Here is an 18663-nt window from a genome sequence, read left to right on the forward strand (position 1 = left end):
GTTCAAAATCCCTTCTCGAGCATAGTAACCATTTGATGCTAACATGACGGCTGAAAAGCCTGAGTTTAGATGATATTGCATTTTCCTATCTTGTGTCTGCTTGATAAGCCTTGATTCTGAATGATGCACTGACCAGTTTTGCGTGGTTAGGTAAGATTATATCAGTAGGTTATGCGTATGGTCTAGAATGGTATGTAGTCTGGAAAACTTTCCTTTTTGCCTGGATTCCTTCCCCAATTCGTATCACTCGCCCCTGCCTGCATGATGAACTCTTAATTTCGCTGTGTTCTTACCGAGGCACACTTTGAAGAAACAAAATATCACCTTGGAGAACTGACACCTACTTTCTATCGAAGTTTATCGGAAATTATGTCACTGCCTTGATGTTTCTTATGCTAATGGCCATTTCTAGGACGTATAATATCTATTGACGATGCTGGAGAGTTTGTTCATCGGGGCTTTTGTTTGGATGCTGCTTGCATTATAATGTTCAGCCTATATGTACACGTATCTCTCAAGTTGAAAATGAACCATTCGTTATGTCTTGCCAACAACTAATCCACGAACAATCCTTTCTTCTTATGCCAGTCTTCAAGGCTGTCACCGTATGCTTTATAGACCGTCTTCTTGCCTTCGGGCCACCTTACCCACGCAGGCTTAGAGTCTTCCAGAATACATACCATCTCATCCGGCACTGGCAAGTCGGTATCAATTGCGGAGGCAAAAGGATGAATGAGTTCTGGCCAATGATGATCCCAGAGCCAGAGCATAGTGCTGCAATTGGAGCAAAAGCTACGTTCGCTTGAACATAGGGACTCGTTTGGCTGGCCTCGATCTTTGATGGCCCTGTACTTCCTATCCCATCCAGCCAGAAATTCGTATTAGCGCCACTTCAAACACCCCGAGGGAAGCATTGACATGTCACATACTTGATAGAGTCCCGTCCCTTCAGGATCTTTAAACTATCCGCAATACCGCCTAGATTCACGCTGCCGCTGTATCCGGCGACTTTCCGGCATATGCTGCAGGCGCATAATTGGTACGGAACCGGTGTATGGGATTGGAGGGTGAATTCCACGGCGCCGCATTGGCAGCTCCCGTCAAGTTTCCTGCCACGGGTTTGGGTGTTTATGTTAGTTGCGGCGGTAGTAGAAAAGGCCTTGGCAACTAAAGATGGATGATAGATAAGGCAAGGAAATATGGGCGGCAAAATGCGAGGGTTGACTAACATAGGCATGTTAGGGCCGGTACTGTGGTTGCCAGAGAGGTCTTTCTCGGGTTGGATGGCGGCTATGGGCGTATGGCTTTTCTCGAGCTTCACAGGTAGGAGCGGATTGGGAATGGACTAAGCTTGAATTTCAGAAGATGTGGGATGAATTCAAGTTTATTTATGTATTTAAATACTCTCCCACGGCAAGGTTTTGTCCGCGACGTCACGAGAAATACTTGAGCGTGTACTCCGTATGTATGTATATCCACCTTGTCATCGCTAGAGGGATGCAAACTCTTCTGTCGCCGGATATTGACTACTTATTATTGGACGCCAATGATGGAATCGCTACGCAAAGATGCTGGCTGAGATTTTTCAACCCGATGTTCCGATTGTCGTGCCGGATGCCATCATCGGGAGGTGCATTTCACTGTTTGATTCGACAAAATCCGGGGGCATGAAGAGAGATCGACTCTTCCACATGCCGTCTAGGCTTGTTTGCACTGGGACCGTCTCCAGTGGAAGCAATTTTGCACTGATTTGTATCAGAGTCCAGCCAATAGGATGCAGGGGGTGTTGGAGCCGTCATGTTTGCCTCGTTTGCCGTGTTTGCAAATGATCTCAATTCCGCGAATTCGAGTGAAAAAGCCTAGGTAGGTTGGGGAGAACAAAGCGGCAATTTATCGACAGTGACCGTTTGTGACATCGGATATTTAGCTATTTACTGTCTGCGCTGTGAAGGAATTGTGAATCATGAGTTTCGGGAGTCCTGGCGGTCGATCCATCAATATCAAGCCGACACCGTAAGCTCCATTCGCTTCCCTATCATTGTGTGCTCGACCGCTAATGCAATGCCAATATAGTCCGGAACGGGGTAGCTTTCCGCTTGATCATGATGGTTCGTTTTCCTCTTCCTGTCCCAACTATTGCCGCGCGTGGAACGCTTTCGACCCGCGGTAGTGGTGGAAACTCCACCTTGCTTACCTCTCACGTTTCTTGACCATAGGAGAATGCAAATACTTGATCGCATCATATCTACATTGTCTAAAATCGGTCGGCGGTGTCAATGATGAAAGATGTCGAAAGCTGGCCAAAGGATACTTGAACTGTCGGATGGAAAAGTACGTTTTTTCAGGCCAGCCGCTGATAATCCGCCGATTAGCTTCGTTTGGACGAAATGCTCACTAGATTTGCAACTTGCTATAGCAACCTGATGGCTCCCGACGATTTCAAGAATTTGGGCTTGGAATTTAACGATGATGCGCCCAAATCGGAGCAGAAGCCCGAGACGACGGCAAAGACGAAACAAGCACCATCGACAAAATGAACAATCTGGATTTCCGGATACTTGACCCGAGAACGAACTCCTATGGCGGAAAAGCTGTGAATGTATGACTCTGTGTCTTTTTGTATATAAATCTTGTCAAAGCGCATACGGTGGAGTCAATGGTGTTCTGCATGGATGGATTTTGGCTATTGATTTAAGGGCAATTCCTCTCATAGAAAATGTATTATAGACATGTTTTAATCATCTATTCTCATTCTGTTCTGTTCTTCTCCTGCAGAGTTTCAAAGGGAAATTTGTTTTACTAGAGTCAGGGTGGGAATGTGGTAGTTCTCTTTCAATGAACGCATGCTTAAGCTTGCGCCCAATGCACTCCAGTACCATCACTTCTTTCAAACCACTGCTCACTTTTCCTGTCTCATCCTGGATTCTAGATATAAGTCTTTTATCTCTTTCAATAATGTGAACCAATGTCCTCCGTCGTACGCCCCCCAGATCCATGTCTCGTCGCGATAATTCTCATTACTTGTTCCCGAGCCGGCCCAAGATTCGTATATCATTATCCTCCTAATCCCTCCATCGCAAGCGCCCCCTCTCGCAGCAACTCTCGCACTAAACCGAGCCCAAGAGCCTCTGACTCCAGTCCTTCAAGTGATAACGAAGAGGGCTCCAGTTCTGATGAAGATGATTTAAGTCAAACCCCAAGGATAGGTTCTCCGCGGCCTACGAATGTTCGGCGTTTATCGTCCGGAAGCCCTTCAACAAAAGCAGCTTCGCAGCAGCGGAAATCAAATCTGGGAGGCTCGGAGCTAGATGATACTGAGACTCCACGCGATGGCAGACGAAGTGAACGTTCGCATGAACTGGAGAACCCTCCATGGGACTCTTTCCTGGGCTTGGGGACCGATGTGTGGGAGAAGCTGTTGTGTCCATCGTCTTCTTGGCACAAGAGAAGATTTGAGGTCGGGGTCAATGATCTCACTTTCGTGGGATGGCCAGTTTTTGTCAGGGAGGATGGAACGTGGAGAAAGAAGAGGAAAAAGAAGAAGACGAGAGCAGGAGATTCAGTTTTGGATACGGCTCCCACCCTGGGATCTGAAAAGGGTGGATATGCGGACGGTGGAGAGAAACTTGAATCTGAACGCGATCCTAATGTCGACGGCCGATCCGACAAGGACGAAGAGCCCAGCCGGTCATTAATAGAAAGCCATCCCGACGAGGATGGGTCTGTCACGGATGGAACTAAGGATGCTATGACAATGTTCAATGTTGTCTTCGTGATGAATCCGCCCATTTTGGAGCACAATCTGCGAATCAAGGAGAACTACGACAACGTCATTAAGAAATTTGGAAAGGGGTTAAAATCCGAACAGGCGACAGCTAATTATGTCTGGAAAGAGGCCCAGAAAATCCTTCATATCAAGGAGAAGGGTCGTGAGAATAGTATGTTCCCTTCCTAGCTCCGCTTCACCATGTACCATGCTTATTGGCAAATGTGCACGAACCAGAATCCTCCTTATCATCTGTTTATGAGGAGCTATTGTCACAATCCTCTCTGGCACAGGCGATTGCGACCATCTATCGAAGTATATCAACTTCGAAGATCGCGTCTATCACCCTCACCCCCCATACAACAATGAGTCTTCAGATACCTCCTCTTACATCTACTCCGTACCTCCCTGGCCCCATGGAGCCCGCCTACCCGGGATTATGGCTCACTACCGCAGATAGCCTCTCAGCTACGGATGAAGTAACTGAAATGGAATATTCTGGTCCGAGCAAGGTATTAGCGAAACATTTTGCGCTTCTTCTCCTCAGCGATGAAGCGTCGATATTGAAGGATATAGAAGCTTCAATGGGCACCCTAGGGCCACCATTGGCTCATTATATCCGGTCGTCAAAGCCCACCAAATCATTCGCCCAGATTTCCGCGCGCTCATCGATTCCGCTAAACGATATCCAAGTGCTTGCAGCCCACCTAATTTATTGGCGCCGAGCTCGAGCTGTACCCCCGCTCAACAAGCAAGACACATATATCGTTTCCCCTAATTGTGACTTGAGTAAACTGGGGTTAGCGACAGCAGCATATGAGTTGGCATTTCCGACAATGCCCAGTCTCCCTAAGATGCTGGCAGTTTTAAGCGGTACACCACGGCCTTATGCCAGCTTTATTCCCAGCAGAGACCACAAAGGTATCTACTATGATATTCTTGCGTGGTTGATGAGGGGAGGCTGGGTCACCCAGCTTCGCACGTTTGGCTGGATAAAGGTGGACCAAGAACTGAAGAGTGCTGTTGAGGAAGCGCTCGCAAGTGAGGAAGCCAAAGAAAGAGAGGAGGAACTGGCTTCTTCTACAGCTACGGTCATTAGGGTAAATGAGCCCCAGACTGACGACGGCGCATCGACATCATCATCGTCTTTGGACAGTGAGCATAGCAATGCCACCCCTGTTCAAGAAAGATTTGCACATTTCCAGGGGCACCAGAAGGGACACGACCCGGCACAAATCTCGTCATTAATTCTCCGGCCGCATCGGGCGTCCCCGCTCGAGGCAAGATGGCTCGATGAAATCATATCCCGCTTTCCGGACGACCATCTGGCCGACAGAGCGAACGAGAGCGAGGATTTTGAAGGTGAAGTATCGATCCATCGATACTGGAATGCCTTTACAAAATACTTCAACGGAACAGACGCGCTGGAGAAGATACCTGTTCGAGAAGGCCTAAGCCGGAAGCTTGTATGGAGGTTGCTGTCCCGGATTGATATCAGCTCAAACCCAGCTGATGGCGAGGTGCATCGTAATGAGAAAGTACTGGTTACGGTCCGGCATTGGTGATAGACCTGTCGAGGACGGGCGGTTGCACGGCGCGGTAATTATCAGTTTCCTTTTAATAAAGAACGGATAACAGTGTAACGCACTGCCATGAATTAAAATCGATAAGCCAATAGGCGTTTCCCTAGGGTGACAAACCAGCCCATGAGTAGCCAATAGCGTCTGCTGTTGGCCAAAACTACTAAAATAAGACGTCGATAATTGGGCGTGGTGTCAGCGCTCGAGAAAAATGCGCGGGTTTTGTACGGGAATCAGCCGAGTGCAGAGCGGCTGTAATACCTCTTACGTATAGATTACATACCCTTGAAACCCAAGTCAGTGTCGTATAAATTCCACCCTCCATCACCTTGTGATTATTACAGTGGAAAAATGCATTTATAATTCCGGGCCGTAGCATCCATTAAAACAACGCGAATATGATACCCAAGGTCGCTTTTCCGCGCAAATAGCCCCTGGTTAATATCGTCAAGATATGCCCGCGGCTTGAACCGGATTCCTGAAGAAAGGATATGCACCCGTAAAAGTCAGCCAAGCGGGGATATTGCTTCCGAGGGTATATCGTACAGGCTCATTCGGGATGGAACGCCGTTCAAAAAAATGTAGTGCTGGGTTCAGGAATCCGGCGACGCTTTGACGGTTCTTCAGGTTTCCGTCGTGGCTTGGGTGGATGGAGGGGTCGAGCTGGCAAGACAGACACGTTTTGCTTTTCCCGTAATACTTACAGACGGGCCCTTGACGTGCTCTTTGAACCCATCTTGAGTGACAATACAGTAGTTTCTCATATGTATGTGCGGTACGTATGCAAACGGGATCAGGCTGAGGAGGCCGACCGAGGAACAAGTGCAGCAGGCGGGATTGGCACGGGTTTTTGCTTGGATACATATGTATGTAAACTAGGCTATCTGGCTTTATCTTCTTCTTTCGGCGCGCTTTCTCATCCATGTCTTTGGATGCTCTCGCGACGGAATGCGGATGTGAGATCGATTGCATCCTGGTGCATTGTGGTTGAACAGCGGCTTGGGGCCGATTGACGACCAACAACATCGATTCATAGACAACCACTACTCGTGGAGAGGGAAGAAACGGCACCCAGTTCAAGAAGCAAAGTAGAAATGGCCCTCTCTCGGTGTGTCTACATGTGGGGAAGCAGGGCATAACCCGGAGTGTAATAAATTAGGCGGGTACTGTACTGTACAGACATTACTTACAGGCTGGTTATGATAATTACAGGTTTACAAGATGGAGACTCTCTCATCGTCGAAGGGATCTCACCGGAGGCCTTTTTCATCAAAGCCCAATGTAACTCCGTGAGATTAAATCACTTTGTAGTTCTGGCGATGGGGGATGCTTGATTTCCAAGAGATCTACATCCCTCACTGTTGAATATTCAGTTATGAGTGGCCCTGTTCGATTTGGATTCGAACTCGCCCTTCTTAACGGGCAGGCCCACGAATTTGTTACTTGTAACAGAGGTGTATTTTTAGTAGTGATGTTACATAGGTGTTTTCACTCATTTGCGTCTCACTTTTGCTGTGCCTTTGACCTGTTGTATTCATCTCTCTCTCTCTCTGATATTATCTCCTTTCCTCTTCTCTTACCTTTCATGTGTTCATCACCTTCACCTTCTCCTTGACTTTGTTCCATTTGAAGTTGTTCCCTTCTTGTTCAGACAGAACCATCTTCGCACGGTATTTCGCGCTGGTGATTGCACTGAGGTATTGAAAGATTGGATCCTCTCTGGCTTAAATCCGCACTAGTCCCATTTCATGCGTATGTAATAAATCGACTTCTCTTTTTATTTTTTTTTTTCCCTTGACATCCCACACTTTTTAGCACACACCTCCATATCATCTCCAAGGAGCTCAATTCCTCGACATCCTCCATTTCCTCCGCCCCTTTGTCAAGTATCCGACGTCCTTGTTGGCTTCGATCCTTGACAAAGATACAATCTGGTTCGTCTACACGTACAATCACGTTCACTTTTGTTTGACGCCATCGATTTCCAGCCTCGAAAGTCCTGCGAGATTTATTGTGCTGTGGTCGGCTCTGCGGCATTCTCTCCCTTGGCCGTAGCGATACTCTTGTGCTTTTAACTAACCAACGAATAGAGTCATTTAGACCTCTGGGTCGACTGACTTCCTGGCCACACAAGAGCGTCTTCGACTTTGCCGTCGCCCGCCGTTGCTTGTAAGGCTGTCTCGTCCGGCGGTTCACGTGCGTCCATTTTCTACCTCCACGCACCAACTTTCCGTTGGTTGGACTGGACAAGTCATTTAAGAGCTTTGTTTTTGAACTGCCCTGTTGTGACGAACTCGAGCGTCTGTTATCGATGCCTTCCGGCCCCGAGCTCATACAACTCTTTTAACTTTTATCGTTTGAAACATTTCCCGGGCGGTATCTCGCAAAGTTCCGTGTCGCGATCGGTCGTCCCACAAACATCCCCGAGCAATCATCGCCACATCCATACAAGCCTTGTTGGTTTGATTGTGGGATAATCTGCCATCGGTGGGGCAGCTCGCTGGTGGAGGTCGTCTCTTGTTTGTTAGATTGGTGACGGGGGCGTGCAACTGGCATAGCCTAGAAGGGACAGCTACTGGCTACCGCGCCGTAACGCCAGTAGAATCCAACTCGTACCTCTAGCTTGATTTCCTCAGCCTCTTGAGTTGTCTCCAAATGGCGACACCGACACCAAAGTCGGCGGCTGACATGCCCGCTTTTTCCTATGCGCAGGCCGCGAAGGGTTTGGTTTCTTCAACTCCTACTCAGTCAACCACTGAAAACCAAGGAAAATCGACGATTTCGGCGAATGAACCGACAAAGGTCGAGATGATTGATAGCTCCAACAACAAGGACTCGAAACAGGCCCCGGGCTCTAATGAGTCTACGGACATCATTGGGAAACAGAAACTCGGAATAGAACGAGACCTTACCAAAAACATCTCTTCGGGAGCATCTTCTCCGAGTGTTGCGACAGCATCCACTGACACGTTACCCAAAGAGGACGATATGTCACTTACGCCCAACGGGTCATCAGATTCTACCTGGGATAAGCAATCCCAGGCTTCTGTTTTGATTGACAAACCCAATCAAACCCCAGAAGGAAGCAAAGAGAAGTCTTCGGAAAACGGGTCGGAGAAAGGCAGCATGCCTTTGAAAGAGCTGAGGGCAGCCCCGATTCCTGCTGTAAACATTTGGCAGCAGAGACGTGAAGCCCAAGAAGCGAAAGTCAAGGCCAATGCGGCTTTGAAGCCAGCGAGTACGCTCCCCAAACTTGCTCCGAAGGCCTCTATCGCACAGTTTGGCTCTGAGGCTCGTCCAGACGCATCAAAGGGTAGTAACAGGAGGAAGTCCTCTGAGTCTTTCGGGGAGAAGAAGAGAGCAGGTGATGGTGAGTTATCGGACTACCTGTTTTTCTTTTATTTTTATTTATTTATTTATTTTTCGTTCGCTTTATAATATATACGACTCTAACCCTTTCATAGCTCCAAAAAAGAATAACGTACGATCGCATCGGTCTGCTACAGAGCCTGATCCAACTGAGCCATTACCATCAATGGCGGACACTGCATCATGGCCAACACCACAACTTGCGCAAGGCGAGGAACAACGAAGGGCTCAAGAAAAAGTCGAGAAAACAGAACGGTCTGATAAAGAAAAGCCCGTTGGCTCCCGACCTCACGGAAAGGAAAAGTGGATGCCTGTGCCTTATGTGCCTACAGCAGTCTTTTCCACCCCGCTACCACCGGCCGCTCGAAGGGGTGGCAGAGCTGCAAGAGGATCCAGGGAGGGTGGTGCACATGGTGGCAGTCAAATCCATGGAAATAATGCTGGTGGTGAGAAATCCAACTTCAGTTTTGATGGTATGGGTTTTTCTAACCGAGAGTTAGACCGGCGAGCGACCGGTGATTCCAGGTCTGCCCAAGGAGCTAAACTAAATGGTGCAGACGCCGTATTTGATGGAGAAAGCTCCCACTCAGACGGAGCACAAAATGGCAAACTTAAAAATGCTGAAGGGACGTATCCGGAGAGCAACCGTACTACACACTTTGAATCATCCCAGCAACGACAAGACTCCAAATCATTCGGTAAGTCTCAGGAGTCGTCAAATGCACCTCACACCCATGCTCCAAGGCAGGGCGGGCCGCACGGCGAAGGTCACTCCCGCTATGGCCAAAATGCAGAACGACGCTTCGAAAGCGGCCCGCGTTCTGCAGACCCTTTCAAAGAGTCAAACTCGTTCGCGCTTAGGGAGCGGGACTTTGGTCGAGACCGTGATTACCAGCGAGGTGATTTCCACAGGGAGAGAGACTATGGTAGAGAACATCGGGGAGAGTCCCGTTCTGAAAGGGGCCGGGGCAGCTACCGGGGACGCGGTGGACATTCTAATTATACTAGTGCACAAAATACAGCATTCCATAGCGCTCCGATCCCACAACACCCGTTCTCAACTCCTAAGAACTTCACTTTCAGCAATGACCGACACCGCATGCAACAGTCGGGCCCCCAAAACGGAACCCAGGGCAGTGCTAGAATGGGTTTGCGGTCGCCCTCGATGCCCAATCCCGCGATCTATGGACCATCACCTTACCCGATACAGACCGACCTCACTTCCGTGTATGGATACCCCCAAATTCCCCAGGGTCCCATGACTGCCGTCCCATATCAACCGTATATGGAGCAATATTCCTTGATGAGCATGATTTCGATGCAATTGTATGTCAAAGTTTGTAAGTGGCCCTGATTCTTGAACTCTGCTAACTTAATTTTCAGGGAATACTACTTTTCGGTTGATAACCTTTGCAAAGATTTATTCCTTCGAAAGCACATGGATTCTCAAGGCTTCGTTCTTTTGAGCGTTATCGCTGCCTTCAAGCGCATTAAGTCCCTAACTGAGGACATGGACGTTCTTCGCCTGGTTTGCCGCCAACTGAAAAACGTTGAATATAGACCTAGCGAGGATGGTTTGGATCGTGTCCGCAAGAGGGAAAAATGGGATCAGTGGGTCCTAAGCATGGAGATGCGAGACCCTTCAGCTCAGAATGAAGGTCCACCGCCAGTTACAACTTCACCTTCCACAAATTTTGATGGTCTCAATGAGAATGGAATGACTATGCAACAGGATGGATATTCTAATCTTACCAACGGAGCCACGCATGCTACCTCCACAACATCGCCATCATCAAGTGCGCCGTCGTTGGACACTGCCAATAGCCAAGCCCCCGCTCGTTCTGTCAAGTTGTCTTCCACTGCAGCCGAATTCTCTCCTCTGGTCCCTCCGACGACACAGAATGAAAATGTTAGTGAGAGAGATCCCGTTTCTGAAAATACCTTTCCAGACGAGCAAATCGGGGATTTGGTGATTGTGGTGCGTAAGCCTGGAATTCCCAGCCCAGCTCAGTCGCCTTTTCTCGGGCCCTCGTCTCGTTCTTTCTCCAATGGATTTGTTGACGGTTATAAAGCAGCCCTCGGGCAATTAAATGCAGAAAATCAGTCGCCGTTAGTTGCTCACGGAAGTTCACCCGGGTCAGATAGGTACCGGTCAGGTCAATCCCGAATCGCTTGTTTACTTGCTAATGACGTTTAGTGCCGATGTGGATCGACGAAGGAAATCCGCCTGCTTACCAAAGTCACACTCGTTGATCAAGTCTTCTGAGCAAGCAAGCGGTCCTTTACCTACGTTCTGGATTAAAAACGACAAGTCTCCCATCGAATCCCTTCCGACAGGTCTTGTTCACGAGTCTTACACCGTATTCCGCACGCAGGCCCTTGAGAAGCGTCTATCCGACTCTTTGAGTGAAACACTTGTGGATATGGATGTGCTCTATCAATTTTGGTCTCACTTCTTGGTTCGAAATTTTAATTCTCGAATGTACAATGAGTTTAGGAGCTTGGCGTTTGATGATGTTTCGTCTAGAAGTTCTACCGTTGGTCTTCGATATCTCATCAAGTTCTATGATGGCGTTCTTTCAAGCAACAGACCGATCGGTGATGGTGTTGCTCGTGATCTTATCGCGCTTGTGAAATCGGAAACCGGCGATAAGGAGCGGCCCGCTTTTCAACGTCTTCGATGTGCATGGAGGAACGGCGCGTTTAACCTCAGAAGCAGAAAGAAAATCGATGGTTTGATTGACGACAATTTACGAGCCGAACTGGAACGTTAACTGTCTTGCGAAGGTTTAATTTGCGCATCAAATTTTCAGTTAGAACGGTCTTCTATTATTAATGCTCATCCTTCCGCAACCCTCGTCCTGATATCCGATTTCGTATAACCGTGCCCGCTGTCAAGAGCGATTTATTCAGACTTTTTACCTCTAGTGAGCAGTCGCCGTGATATTTTCTTCGAGATGCGCATGTCGATTTGTCCGCTATATCACACCAATTCCGAGATCAATCCTGCTGTTCTGATAGAATTGACGTCGACCTCAGTATTTTGTTTCGCCCTTCTCTCTACGAATATGACCCACCACCCATACCCCGGATTGCCAAAAAAAAAAAAAAAGAAAAATATCTCATCTTTAAGGAAATACAAGTCACGTTTAAAATATTGCATTATAAATGGAAAATCTCATTTGGTCAAGTTCTGGGGTTACACTTTTTCACCATTTTTCTCTTCGGCATTTCGATTCGGACCTTTGACAGGCGCCTCACTTCATTTTCCTCGATCTTTCTACTTCCGCTGTCTATGGAATGTCATGCTTTTGCGCATCACCCTGCTGCCGTTGCGTTCTCTTTGGCCTTCGACTCAGCCGAGCATTGGCCACAATGGCTCATGCGGGATAAAGGGACCTTCATGGAATAGCAGGATGCTGTTTTGATTTTCTCTTAAAAATTTGGTCTTAATGATTTTACGGTTTGCTGCATGTCTGTCAGGGTCTTAGTTTGATGTTTATTTCCCAATTTTTGTCCAAGGACGCGTTTCAAAAAGCACTTACCATGATGGCATGGGTTTCATTTCTGATTATTGTGTTCTTTATGCCTTTGTCTTTCTATGTCTGTTACAAGATCGATGTTCCCTGATCGTATTTTCACATTAGTTTTCATTCGTGACCTTTCTTTTCTCTCAGTTTGAGACTCTCGATCTAACTCGCGTCCATTTCTATCTGTTGTTTGTTCTGACTCATAATGGATTACCCGTGACCTACTATGGAGGATCAAGTCTGCATGCTGTGGATAATTCTGAGTCGTAGCTTTTATCAGATAGGCCCCAGTAAAAAAAAAAAAAAAAAAAAGATTTATATAATAGTAAATTATTTATCTGGTACCTTCGTCACCGCCGCTTGTACGGTTTTTGATGGTTAGTCATGTGACCGTGTGTCTGCCAACCTTGACGGCATTATCGCGACGGCAATAATTCCAGGCTGTTATCAACAAATATTACTGGACAAGAATTTTCCTTTTCAACCTACAGTTTGCTCAGTATGGAGGTGGCGCGTGGATCAATCCTGTCGAGGAGGTTGCTCGCCTCCAGCTCTACGCACCTTTGGCGCCCCTCGACGATTCCAGCATGGCCGACAGCAGCCTCGGCCAATCTCTGCCTCGTCCAGAATCGGAGCCTTTCAAGACGGCAGTTCAACAGTTCGCGAGGTCTTGCCGCAGATAACTCGTTCCTCAATCTCTCCGCTTCTAGCGGTGGCGGTTCCGTTCCCCCAACCTACTTTTCCAATCGTCAGTCGCTACCCGCAAATACGATTATTAGATTTGTTCCGCAGCAGACGGCATGGATTGTGGAGCGGATGGGGAAATTTCACAGGATTTTAGAACCGGGATTGGCGATTTTGATGCCGTTTATTGACCGGATTGCCTATGTGAAGAGCTTGAAGGAAGTGGCGATTGAGATACCAAGCCAGAATGCTATCACAGCCGATAACGTGACGCTGGAGCTGGACGGAGTGCTTTATACTAGAGTGTTTGACGCGTACAAGGCTAGGTATGCGATTATCTTTACATTTTATTTGACAAGCCACCGTGGCGTTGAAGCGGAATTATTAACCTAAGGTCGTGTTTATAGTTATGGTGTAGAAGACGCCGAATACGCGATTTCTCAATTGGCCCAGACGACCATGCGTTCGGAAATTGGCCAGCTCACTCTAGACCACGTCCTTAAAGAACGAGCTAATCTTAATGCGAATATTTCTCAAGCCATCAACGAGGCCGCGCAGGATTGGGGCGTGGTATGTCTTCGTTACGAAATAAGAGATATCCATGCTCCTGAAGGAGTTGTGGCGGCTATGCATCGTCAAGTCACCGCAGAAAGATCCAAGAGAGCTGAAATTTTGGAATCTGAAGGTCAGAGACAGAGCGCAATCAACATCGCAGAGGGTCGGAAACAATCCGTGATCTTGGCCTCCGAAGCCTTAAAAATGGAGCAGATTAACCTAGCAGAGGGTGAAGCAAGGTCGATCCGACTAAAGGCTGATGCAACCGCACGTGGAATTGATGCTATCGCAAGGGCCATAGAGGATGGTCAACAGAATGCCCAGGCAGCTGTCAGTTTGTCTGTTGCCGAGAAGTATGTTGATGCCTTTGGAAAACTTGCCCGGGAAGGGACTGCAGTCGTGGTTCCGGGTAACGTTGGAGACATGGGAGGCATGATAGCTAGCGCTTTGGCTGTCTATGGCAAGGTCAATGAAGGCCAGGCTAAAGCCCTTGCCGCAAAGGCCATTCTTCCACAGGGTACAGGTGAAAAGGAAGCGCGGGATCGCAGAAGCGTTGAGACAGACCGTGGTCTCCATCAAGAAGCAGCCCCTCAGAGCACTCAACAGCCTGATTCCCCTGCTCCTCAACAAAGTGAGGTTGCCGAAAGCGTCCTGGAATCCTTCGAGGAAACGAGTCACCGCAGGAGGCCATGAGTTCTAATCTAAATTGATATCCACTTCTTCATGTGTTTTAATCTAGCGTTTTCGGTATATTTGGTTTCCAAACTTGGCTTCGCCGCTCAGCATAATTGCCGGCGTTCTGGTCCTGGATGCGCGTAACAAACGGCTCGTCGACATCGGAAAAAGAAGAATCATTTGTCTCTAGATGGCAGGGGGGTTTGCATGGGATACTTGCCCGATACCAAAAGTGTATGATAGGCGATCTTTGTATGAATACTCTATTTTGATAACCTCAAGGTTGTACTAAGCTTCCCGGTTGTGCTGGGACCTAAGCTTTCGTATCCATGTAATCAGTGAGCGAACCAATCTGCAACTAGACGCACGCCTATTTAGTTAACTTTGTCCTTCCACCACCTGCAGATCATCGGCGACGACACCACGCGAAGCAGCGAAGCCTCAGTCATAACCGTGGCTCTTTGACCATCTGGTTTGTCTCATTATTTGATTTATTTTCATTCGCAATTATCCGCTCGGACAACTGGCCAACCGAATTTAATTTCGCTCTCAAAGACCATCCCGCATTGCCATGCGTGATCAGCTCGCTCCCTGAATATCCAGTGATCACAGGCTCCGGCCACCACGCCGAATTCAAACCCAACCACGCTCTCAAATAACTATCGGGCGAAAAGCGTTGAAATGCATATTATCAAGCCTGTCTGGCTGACACACGGAGGTAGAGTCTTGCAATGGTTTCTAGGTTCTTGCCGCCTTGGAGCATTGAGCTGACCATTACTCTACTTTCACGTAGGTGACCGAAAGGATTATGAAGTCTATAGTTGCGACGTCTCGCCAGATGGGAAAAGACTTGTCACAGCCGCTGGAGGTAAGCGACGATGGGCTTCTGCGCGCCTCATTTTTTTTTTCCATTATTTCTTGCGACTCGATGTTATATTTCGCATCCTTCATTCCGGTTCTGGTAGTGGACAATAGCTAACAAATACGACCGGCCCATGGTCAACTTGAGATACAGATGGCTACGTTAGGATATGGTCTACGGACGCGATCTACAATGCGGCGGACCCAGAGTATGCAGATAAACCTAAGCAATTGGCGTCGTTGAGCAATCACTCGGGTACTATCCATGCGGTTCGATTCTCTCACAACGGGAAATATCTCGCTTCCGGCGCAGATGATAAGATTGTTTGTGTATATGTACATGAACCGAATCCTCCCTCACATACTTCGACTTTCGGTAAGCTTTCTTGAGGATTTGGGGGTCTCGGAGCGGATAGGAGAGCTGATAAAATTTCCGTTCATAGGAACAAATGAACCTCCGCCAGTCGAGAACTGGCGCACCATACGAAGGTTGATAGGCCATGACAATGATGTGCAAGATTTAGGATGGTCATGGGACTCCTCCATACTGGTGTCTGTGGGCTTGGATTCTAAGGTCGTGGTGTGGTCCGGGCATACATTTGAGAAGCTGAAGACTATCCCAAGCCATCAAAGTCACGTCAAAGGGATTACTTTCGATCCAGCAAATAAATATTTCGCTACTGCAAGTGATGACCGCACGATACGGATATTTCGGTTTACTTCTCCCACTCCAAACTCCACTGCTCACGACCAGATTCAAAATTTCGTCTTAGAACACACTGTTAAAGCACCGTTTGTGAACTCTCCATTGACAACTTATTTTCGACGTTGCTCCTGGTCTCCGGACGGAACCCATATTGCCGCCGCGAATGCCGTCAATGGACCTGTTAGCGCAGCTGCAATCATAAATCGCGGTTCTTGGGATAGTGATATTAACCTGATTGGCCATGAAGCACCAGTTGAAGTCTGTGCTTTTTCCCCAAGACTATATTCATTTAGTCCGCCGGGCAAAAACGCAACTGATAACCAAGGAAACGCCGGCCCCACGCTTGTGACGGTAATCGCATGTGCTGGTGGAGACAAATCCCTAAGTGTCTGGATTACGATCAACCCGCGTCCCATTGTTATAACTCAAGATCTATCCGCGAAGGCGATCTCTGATCTCGCGTGGAGTCCTGATGGAAAAAACCTATTCGCCACAGCGCTTGATGGAACGATATTAGTCGTACGCTTTGAAGATCAGGAACTTGGTTACCCCATGCCAATGGAGGAAAACGAGAAATCTTTAACCAAGTTTGGCACAAGTCGGAGAGGTGCTGGGATTGTGGAATCAGCCAATGGTTTATTGCTTGAAGAGATGAGTAAAGCGGGAGAAATCAAAGGTGTCGAAGGTCGTATGGGAGCGTTGATGGGAGACGGCCATCCGTCAACCGACCAAGGGGTAAATGGTACTCCCGGAGATTTATCTAGGAGCGGAGCTGCAACTGCGGGCACTGCGACGCCCACCGGAACTCAGAAGCCGCAACAAAATGGAACACCGAACGGAACCCCTGGAGATCAAGAGAAGCCGGACCCTTATGCTGCGAAGCTGGAGAGACTGAAGCAGCGACCAACATATACGAAAGATGGCAAGAAGCGCATCGCACCGCTGTTAGTGTCTGGCGCTGGCGGTACGCAATCATCGCTTCCTCAGTCGAGACTGGTTGCTTCGTCAGCGAGCGGGCTGGCTGGCAGGTCCGAGGGTCCAGAAACCGTCCTGGATCTGTCGAAGCCGTTTGATGGTCTTCCAAAAGGCGGAATTGCTGCAATATTGTTTGGTAACAAACGAAAATTTGCTCAGATGGAAGACGGAGAGGATAACTCTGTGGAGAAGCGAGTTGCAGCTGCAAGCCAACACGGAGCAAACCCGGTTCTCATCAATGAGCCGGATGGGCTTGTTCCAGCAGCACAGACCGCACGTGAGCTACAAGAGACGCCGGAGTTTATTCGGCCTGCGGTGGTTAACCCTGTCATGGCGGTAAGTCAAATCAGATTAGCGGTACCGAAAGTTAGGGTCCATATCGTCCAAGGCATCGATACCTTTGGGAATCCTACTAGTGTGTCTTCGGGTTTGGCATCCTCGTCCCAGTCAAAAGCGGACCTTACACTTGAAGCTCGCAATCATTCTGGGCCCAGTTTAACGGGTCGGGTGACCGATCGCGAACCTTCGAGAGTAAGTCTTACGCGCGGCGACCAGCCTCTGTGGCAGGATTTCCTTCCAAAAGCTGTCCTTCTCGTCACCGGAAACAAAAAGTTTTGGGCCGCTGCCACGGAAGACGGTTCAGTGTATATTTGGACACCAGCGGGGCGCCGCCTTGTCAGTGCTCTTGTCCTAGAAGCACAGCCGGTGCTTCTTGAATGCAGGGAATCTTGGCTGCTGTGTATAACAGCGGTTGGCATGTGCTATGTTTGGAACGTTACCACCCTCACCTCCCCCCATCCGCCCATTTCGTTAGCCCCCGTGCTCGACGCGGCGGTACACACGATGACCCAAACCCCCACAACGGTGCCCTCGATTATCGCTGCGCGAATCAGCTCTCAGGGCCGCATCATCCTAGCAGTGTCGAACGGGGATGGCTATAGCTATAACCCTTCATTGTATACCTGGCAGCGACTGTCGGAGCCCTGGTTTGCGGTGGCGAGCCAGTATTGGAATACTACTGATTCTTCAGTGGGCGACCTACAGTTGGCTCGAAATCAGACCGGGCCTGATGCGGCAATATCTGCGGGAATTATTCCCTTCCTTGAAAGAAATACTACGGATGAAATTGTCGTTCGCGGACGTGCATATTTTCTACAGAGACTCATTAAGGTACTGCTCTCCAAGGAAGGGTTTGAGAGCTTTGAAGCGGGCGCTTCTATTGCCCACCTTGAAAACCGTGTTGCAGCTGCACTTTCCTTGGGGGCAAAGGAAGAGTTTCGTTTATACCTACTGATGTACGCAAAACGCCTGGGGGCAGAGGGGTTGAAAATGAAGACGGAAGAGTTGTTGGAAGGACTCATCGGTGGGATCTTCTCCGAGGGTGAGGAGAAGGAAAATTCCGTGACGGGTGACAAAGGCAAAAATTCAGAAGAAGGGCTTTGGGAGTGTGAATCAGACACTATCTGCGGCTGGCCGCGACGTGATCTACTGAAGGAAGTAGTCCTTGCTCTTGGTGAGTTTCTTTTTTCTTTTTCTTCTTCTTTTTCCTCCCGTGCCTTTGGAGATTCTCCTCGCGCTGGCGGCTTTACTGATTCATTTCTAGGAAAACATCGAGATTTACAACGAATTACCGTTCCATATGCCCACTTGCTTGGGATCCTCGACGAAGATAAAAATGAAGCCGATGCTATGGTCATCACCTAGTTATTACTTGATCTTTGCTCAAGAAGTTCTTACGGGTTTGCTGGCGCTGACGGGGGGTTTTCATGGTTGGCCTATTTGGAAGCACGTCGGATGGGCACTCTGGAGTTTACATCGATGAGGAGGCTCTCTGGGCGATTATAGTTCTAATGTTACCTGTAGCATAGCTTTGTGATGCGCTTCCATGGAGAGGAGTATTCGTTTTCCCGTACAGAGTACTCCTGTACTCCTGTACATCCTACATGCTTCTGCTGCTGGATG

At 48.4% G+C, this 18663-nt stretch overlaps 7 protein-coding genes across 7 annotated transcripts; 5 read left to right on the forward strand and 2 right to left on the reverse strand.

The window, feature by feature from the left end:
- Positions 1–554: 554 nt before the first annotated feature.
- Positions 555–1231, reverse strand: CIMG_12539 (uncharacterized protein; the record flags this gene model as incomplete). The annotated part of the gene is made up of 2 exons (XM_004444717.1): positions 555–855; positions 930–1231. 2 exons carry the CDS (start codon positions 1229–1231, stop codon positions 555–557), a joined length of 603 nt encoding a protein of 200 aa, XP_004444774.1.
- Positions 1232–1963: 732 nt separating this feature from the next.
- On the forward strand, positions 1964–2537 carry CIMG_10267 (cytochrome c oxidase assembly protein Cox19; the record flags this gene model as incomplete). Its single annotated transcript, XM_001239244.2, has 4 exons — positions 1964–2013; positions 2074–2108; positions 2217–2331; positions 2399–2537. 4 exons carry the CDS (start codon positions 1964–1966, stop codon positions 2535–2537), a joined length of 339 nt encoding a protein of 112 aa, XP_001239245.2.
- A 348-nt stretch (positions 2538–2885) lies between these two features.
- On the forward strand, positions 2886–5451 carry CIMG_10268 (nitrogen permease regulator 3). Its single transcript, XM_001239245.2, has 2 exons — positions 2886–3938; positions 4004–5451. Exons 1-2 carry the CDS (start codon positions 2966–2968, stop codon positions 5329–5331), a joined length of 2301 nt encoding a protein of 766 aa, XP_001239246.1. The 5' UTR covers positions 2886–2965; the 3' UTR covers positions 5332–5451.
- Positions 5452–6929: 1478 nt separating this feature from the next.
- Positions 6930–7680, reverse strand: CIMG_10269 (uncharacterized protein; the record flags this gene model as incomplete). Its single annotated transcript, XM_001239246.2, has 2 exons — positions 6930–7065; positions 7169–7680. 2 exons carry the CDS (start codon positions 7678–7680, stop codon positions 6930–6932), a joined length of 648 nt encoding a protein of 215 aa, XP_001239247.2.
- Positions 7681–8001: 321 nt separating this feature from the next.
- Positions 8002–10805, forward strand: CIMG_10270 (La domain-containing protein; the record flags this gene model as incomplete). The annotated part of the gene is made up of 5 exons (XM_001239247.2): positions 8002–8716; positions 8811–9161; positions 9216–10041; positions 10099–10693; positions 10791–10805. 5 exons carry the CDS (start codon positions 8002–8004, stop codon positions 10803–10805), a joined length of 2502 nt encoding a protein of 833 aa, XP_001239248.2.
- A 1908-nt stretch (positions 10806–12713) lies between these two features.
- On the forward strand, positions 12714–14478 carry CIMG_10271 (stomatin family protein). Its single transcript, XM_001239248.2, has 2 exons — positions 12714–13255; positions 13337–14478. Exons 1-2 carry the CDS (start codon positions 12747–12749, stop codon positions 14175–14177), a joined length of 1350 nt encoding a protein of 449 aa, XP_001239249.1. The 5' UTR covers positions 12714–12746; the 3' UTR covers positions 14178–14478.
- A 55-nt stretch (positions 14479–14533) lies between these two features.
- CIMG_10272 (protein HIR1) lies at positions 14534–18614 on the forward strand. Its single transcript, XM_001239249.2, has 5 exons — positions 14534–14877; positions 14953–15027; positions 15175–15396; positions 15464–18214; positions 18305–18614. The coding sequence occupies exons 1-5, from the start codon at positions 14841–14843 to the stop codon at positions 18403–18405; spliced, it is 3186 nt and encodes a 1061-aa protein (XP_001239250.1). The 5' UTR covers positions 14534–14840; the 3' UTR covers positions 18406–18614.
- The last annotated feature ends 49 nt before the right edge of the window (positions 18615–18663 follow it).

Source organism: Coccidioides immitis (assembly GCF_000149335.2).
Source record: "Coccidioides immitis RS genomic scaffold supercont3.5, whole genome shotgun sequence".
NCBI lineage: Eukaryota > Fungi > Ascomycota > Eurotiomycetes > Onygenales > Onygenaceae > Coccidioides > Coccidioides immitis.

What these genes read in the sequence shown, in the direction of transcription:
- CIMG_10271 (XM_001239248.2), top strand. Translation starts at nt 12,747, where the DNA reads ATGGAGGTGGCGCGTGGATCAATCCTGTCGAGGAGGTTGCTCGCCTCC. An exon ending in TTTGACGCGTACAAGGCTAG is followed by an intron (nt 13,256 to 13,336) that starts GTATGCGATTAT and finishes TCGTGTTTATAG; the next exon opens with TTATGGTGTAGAAGACGCCG.
- CIMG_10272 (XM_001239249.2), top strand. Translation starts at nt 14,841, where the DNA reads ATGCATATTATCAAGCCTGTCTGGCTGACACACGGAG. An exon ending in TGTCTGGCTGACACACGGAG is followed by an intron (nt 14,878 to 14,952) that starts GTAGAGTCTTGC and finishes ACTTTCACGTAG; the next exon opens with GTGACCGAAAGGATTATGAA. An exon ending in ACTTGTCACAGCCGCTGGAG is followed by an intron (nt 15,028 to 15,174) that starts GTAAGCGACGAT and finishes CTTGAGATACAG; the next exon opens with ATGGCTACGTTAGGATATGG.
- CIMG_10268 (XM_001239245.2), top strand. Translation starts at nt 2,966, where the DNA reads ATGTCCTCCGTCGTACGCCCCCCAGATCCATGTCTCGTCGCGATAATT. An exon ending in GGAGAAGGGTCGTGAGAATA is followed by an intron (nt 3,939 to 4,003) that starts GTATGTTCCCTT and finishes TGCACGAACCAG; the next exon opens with AATCCTCCTTATCATCTGTT.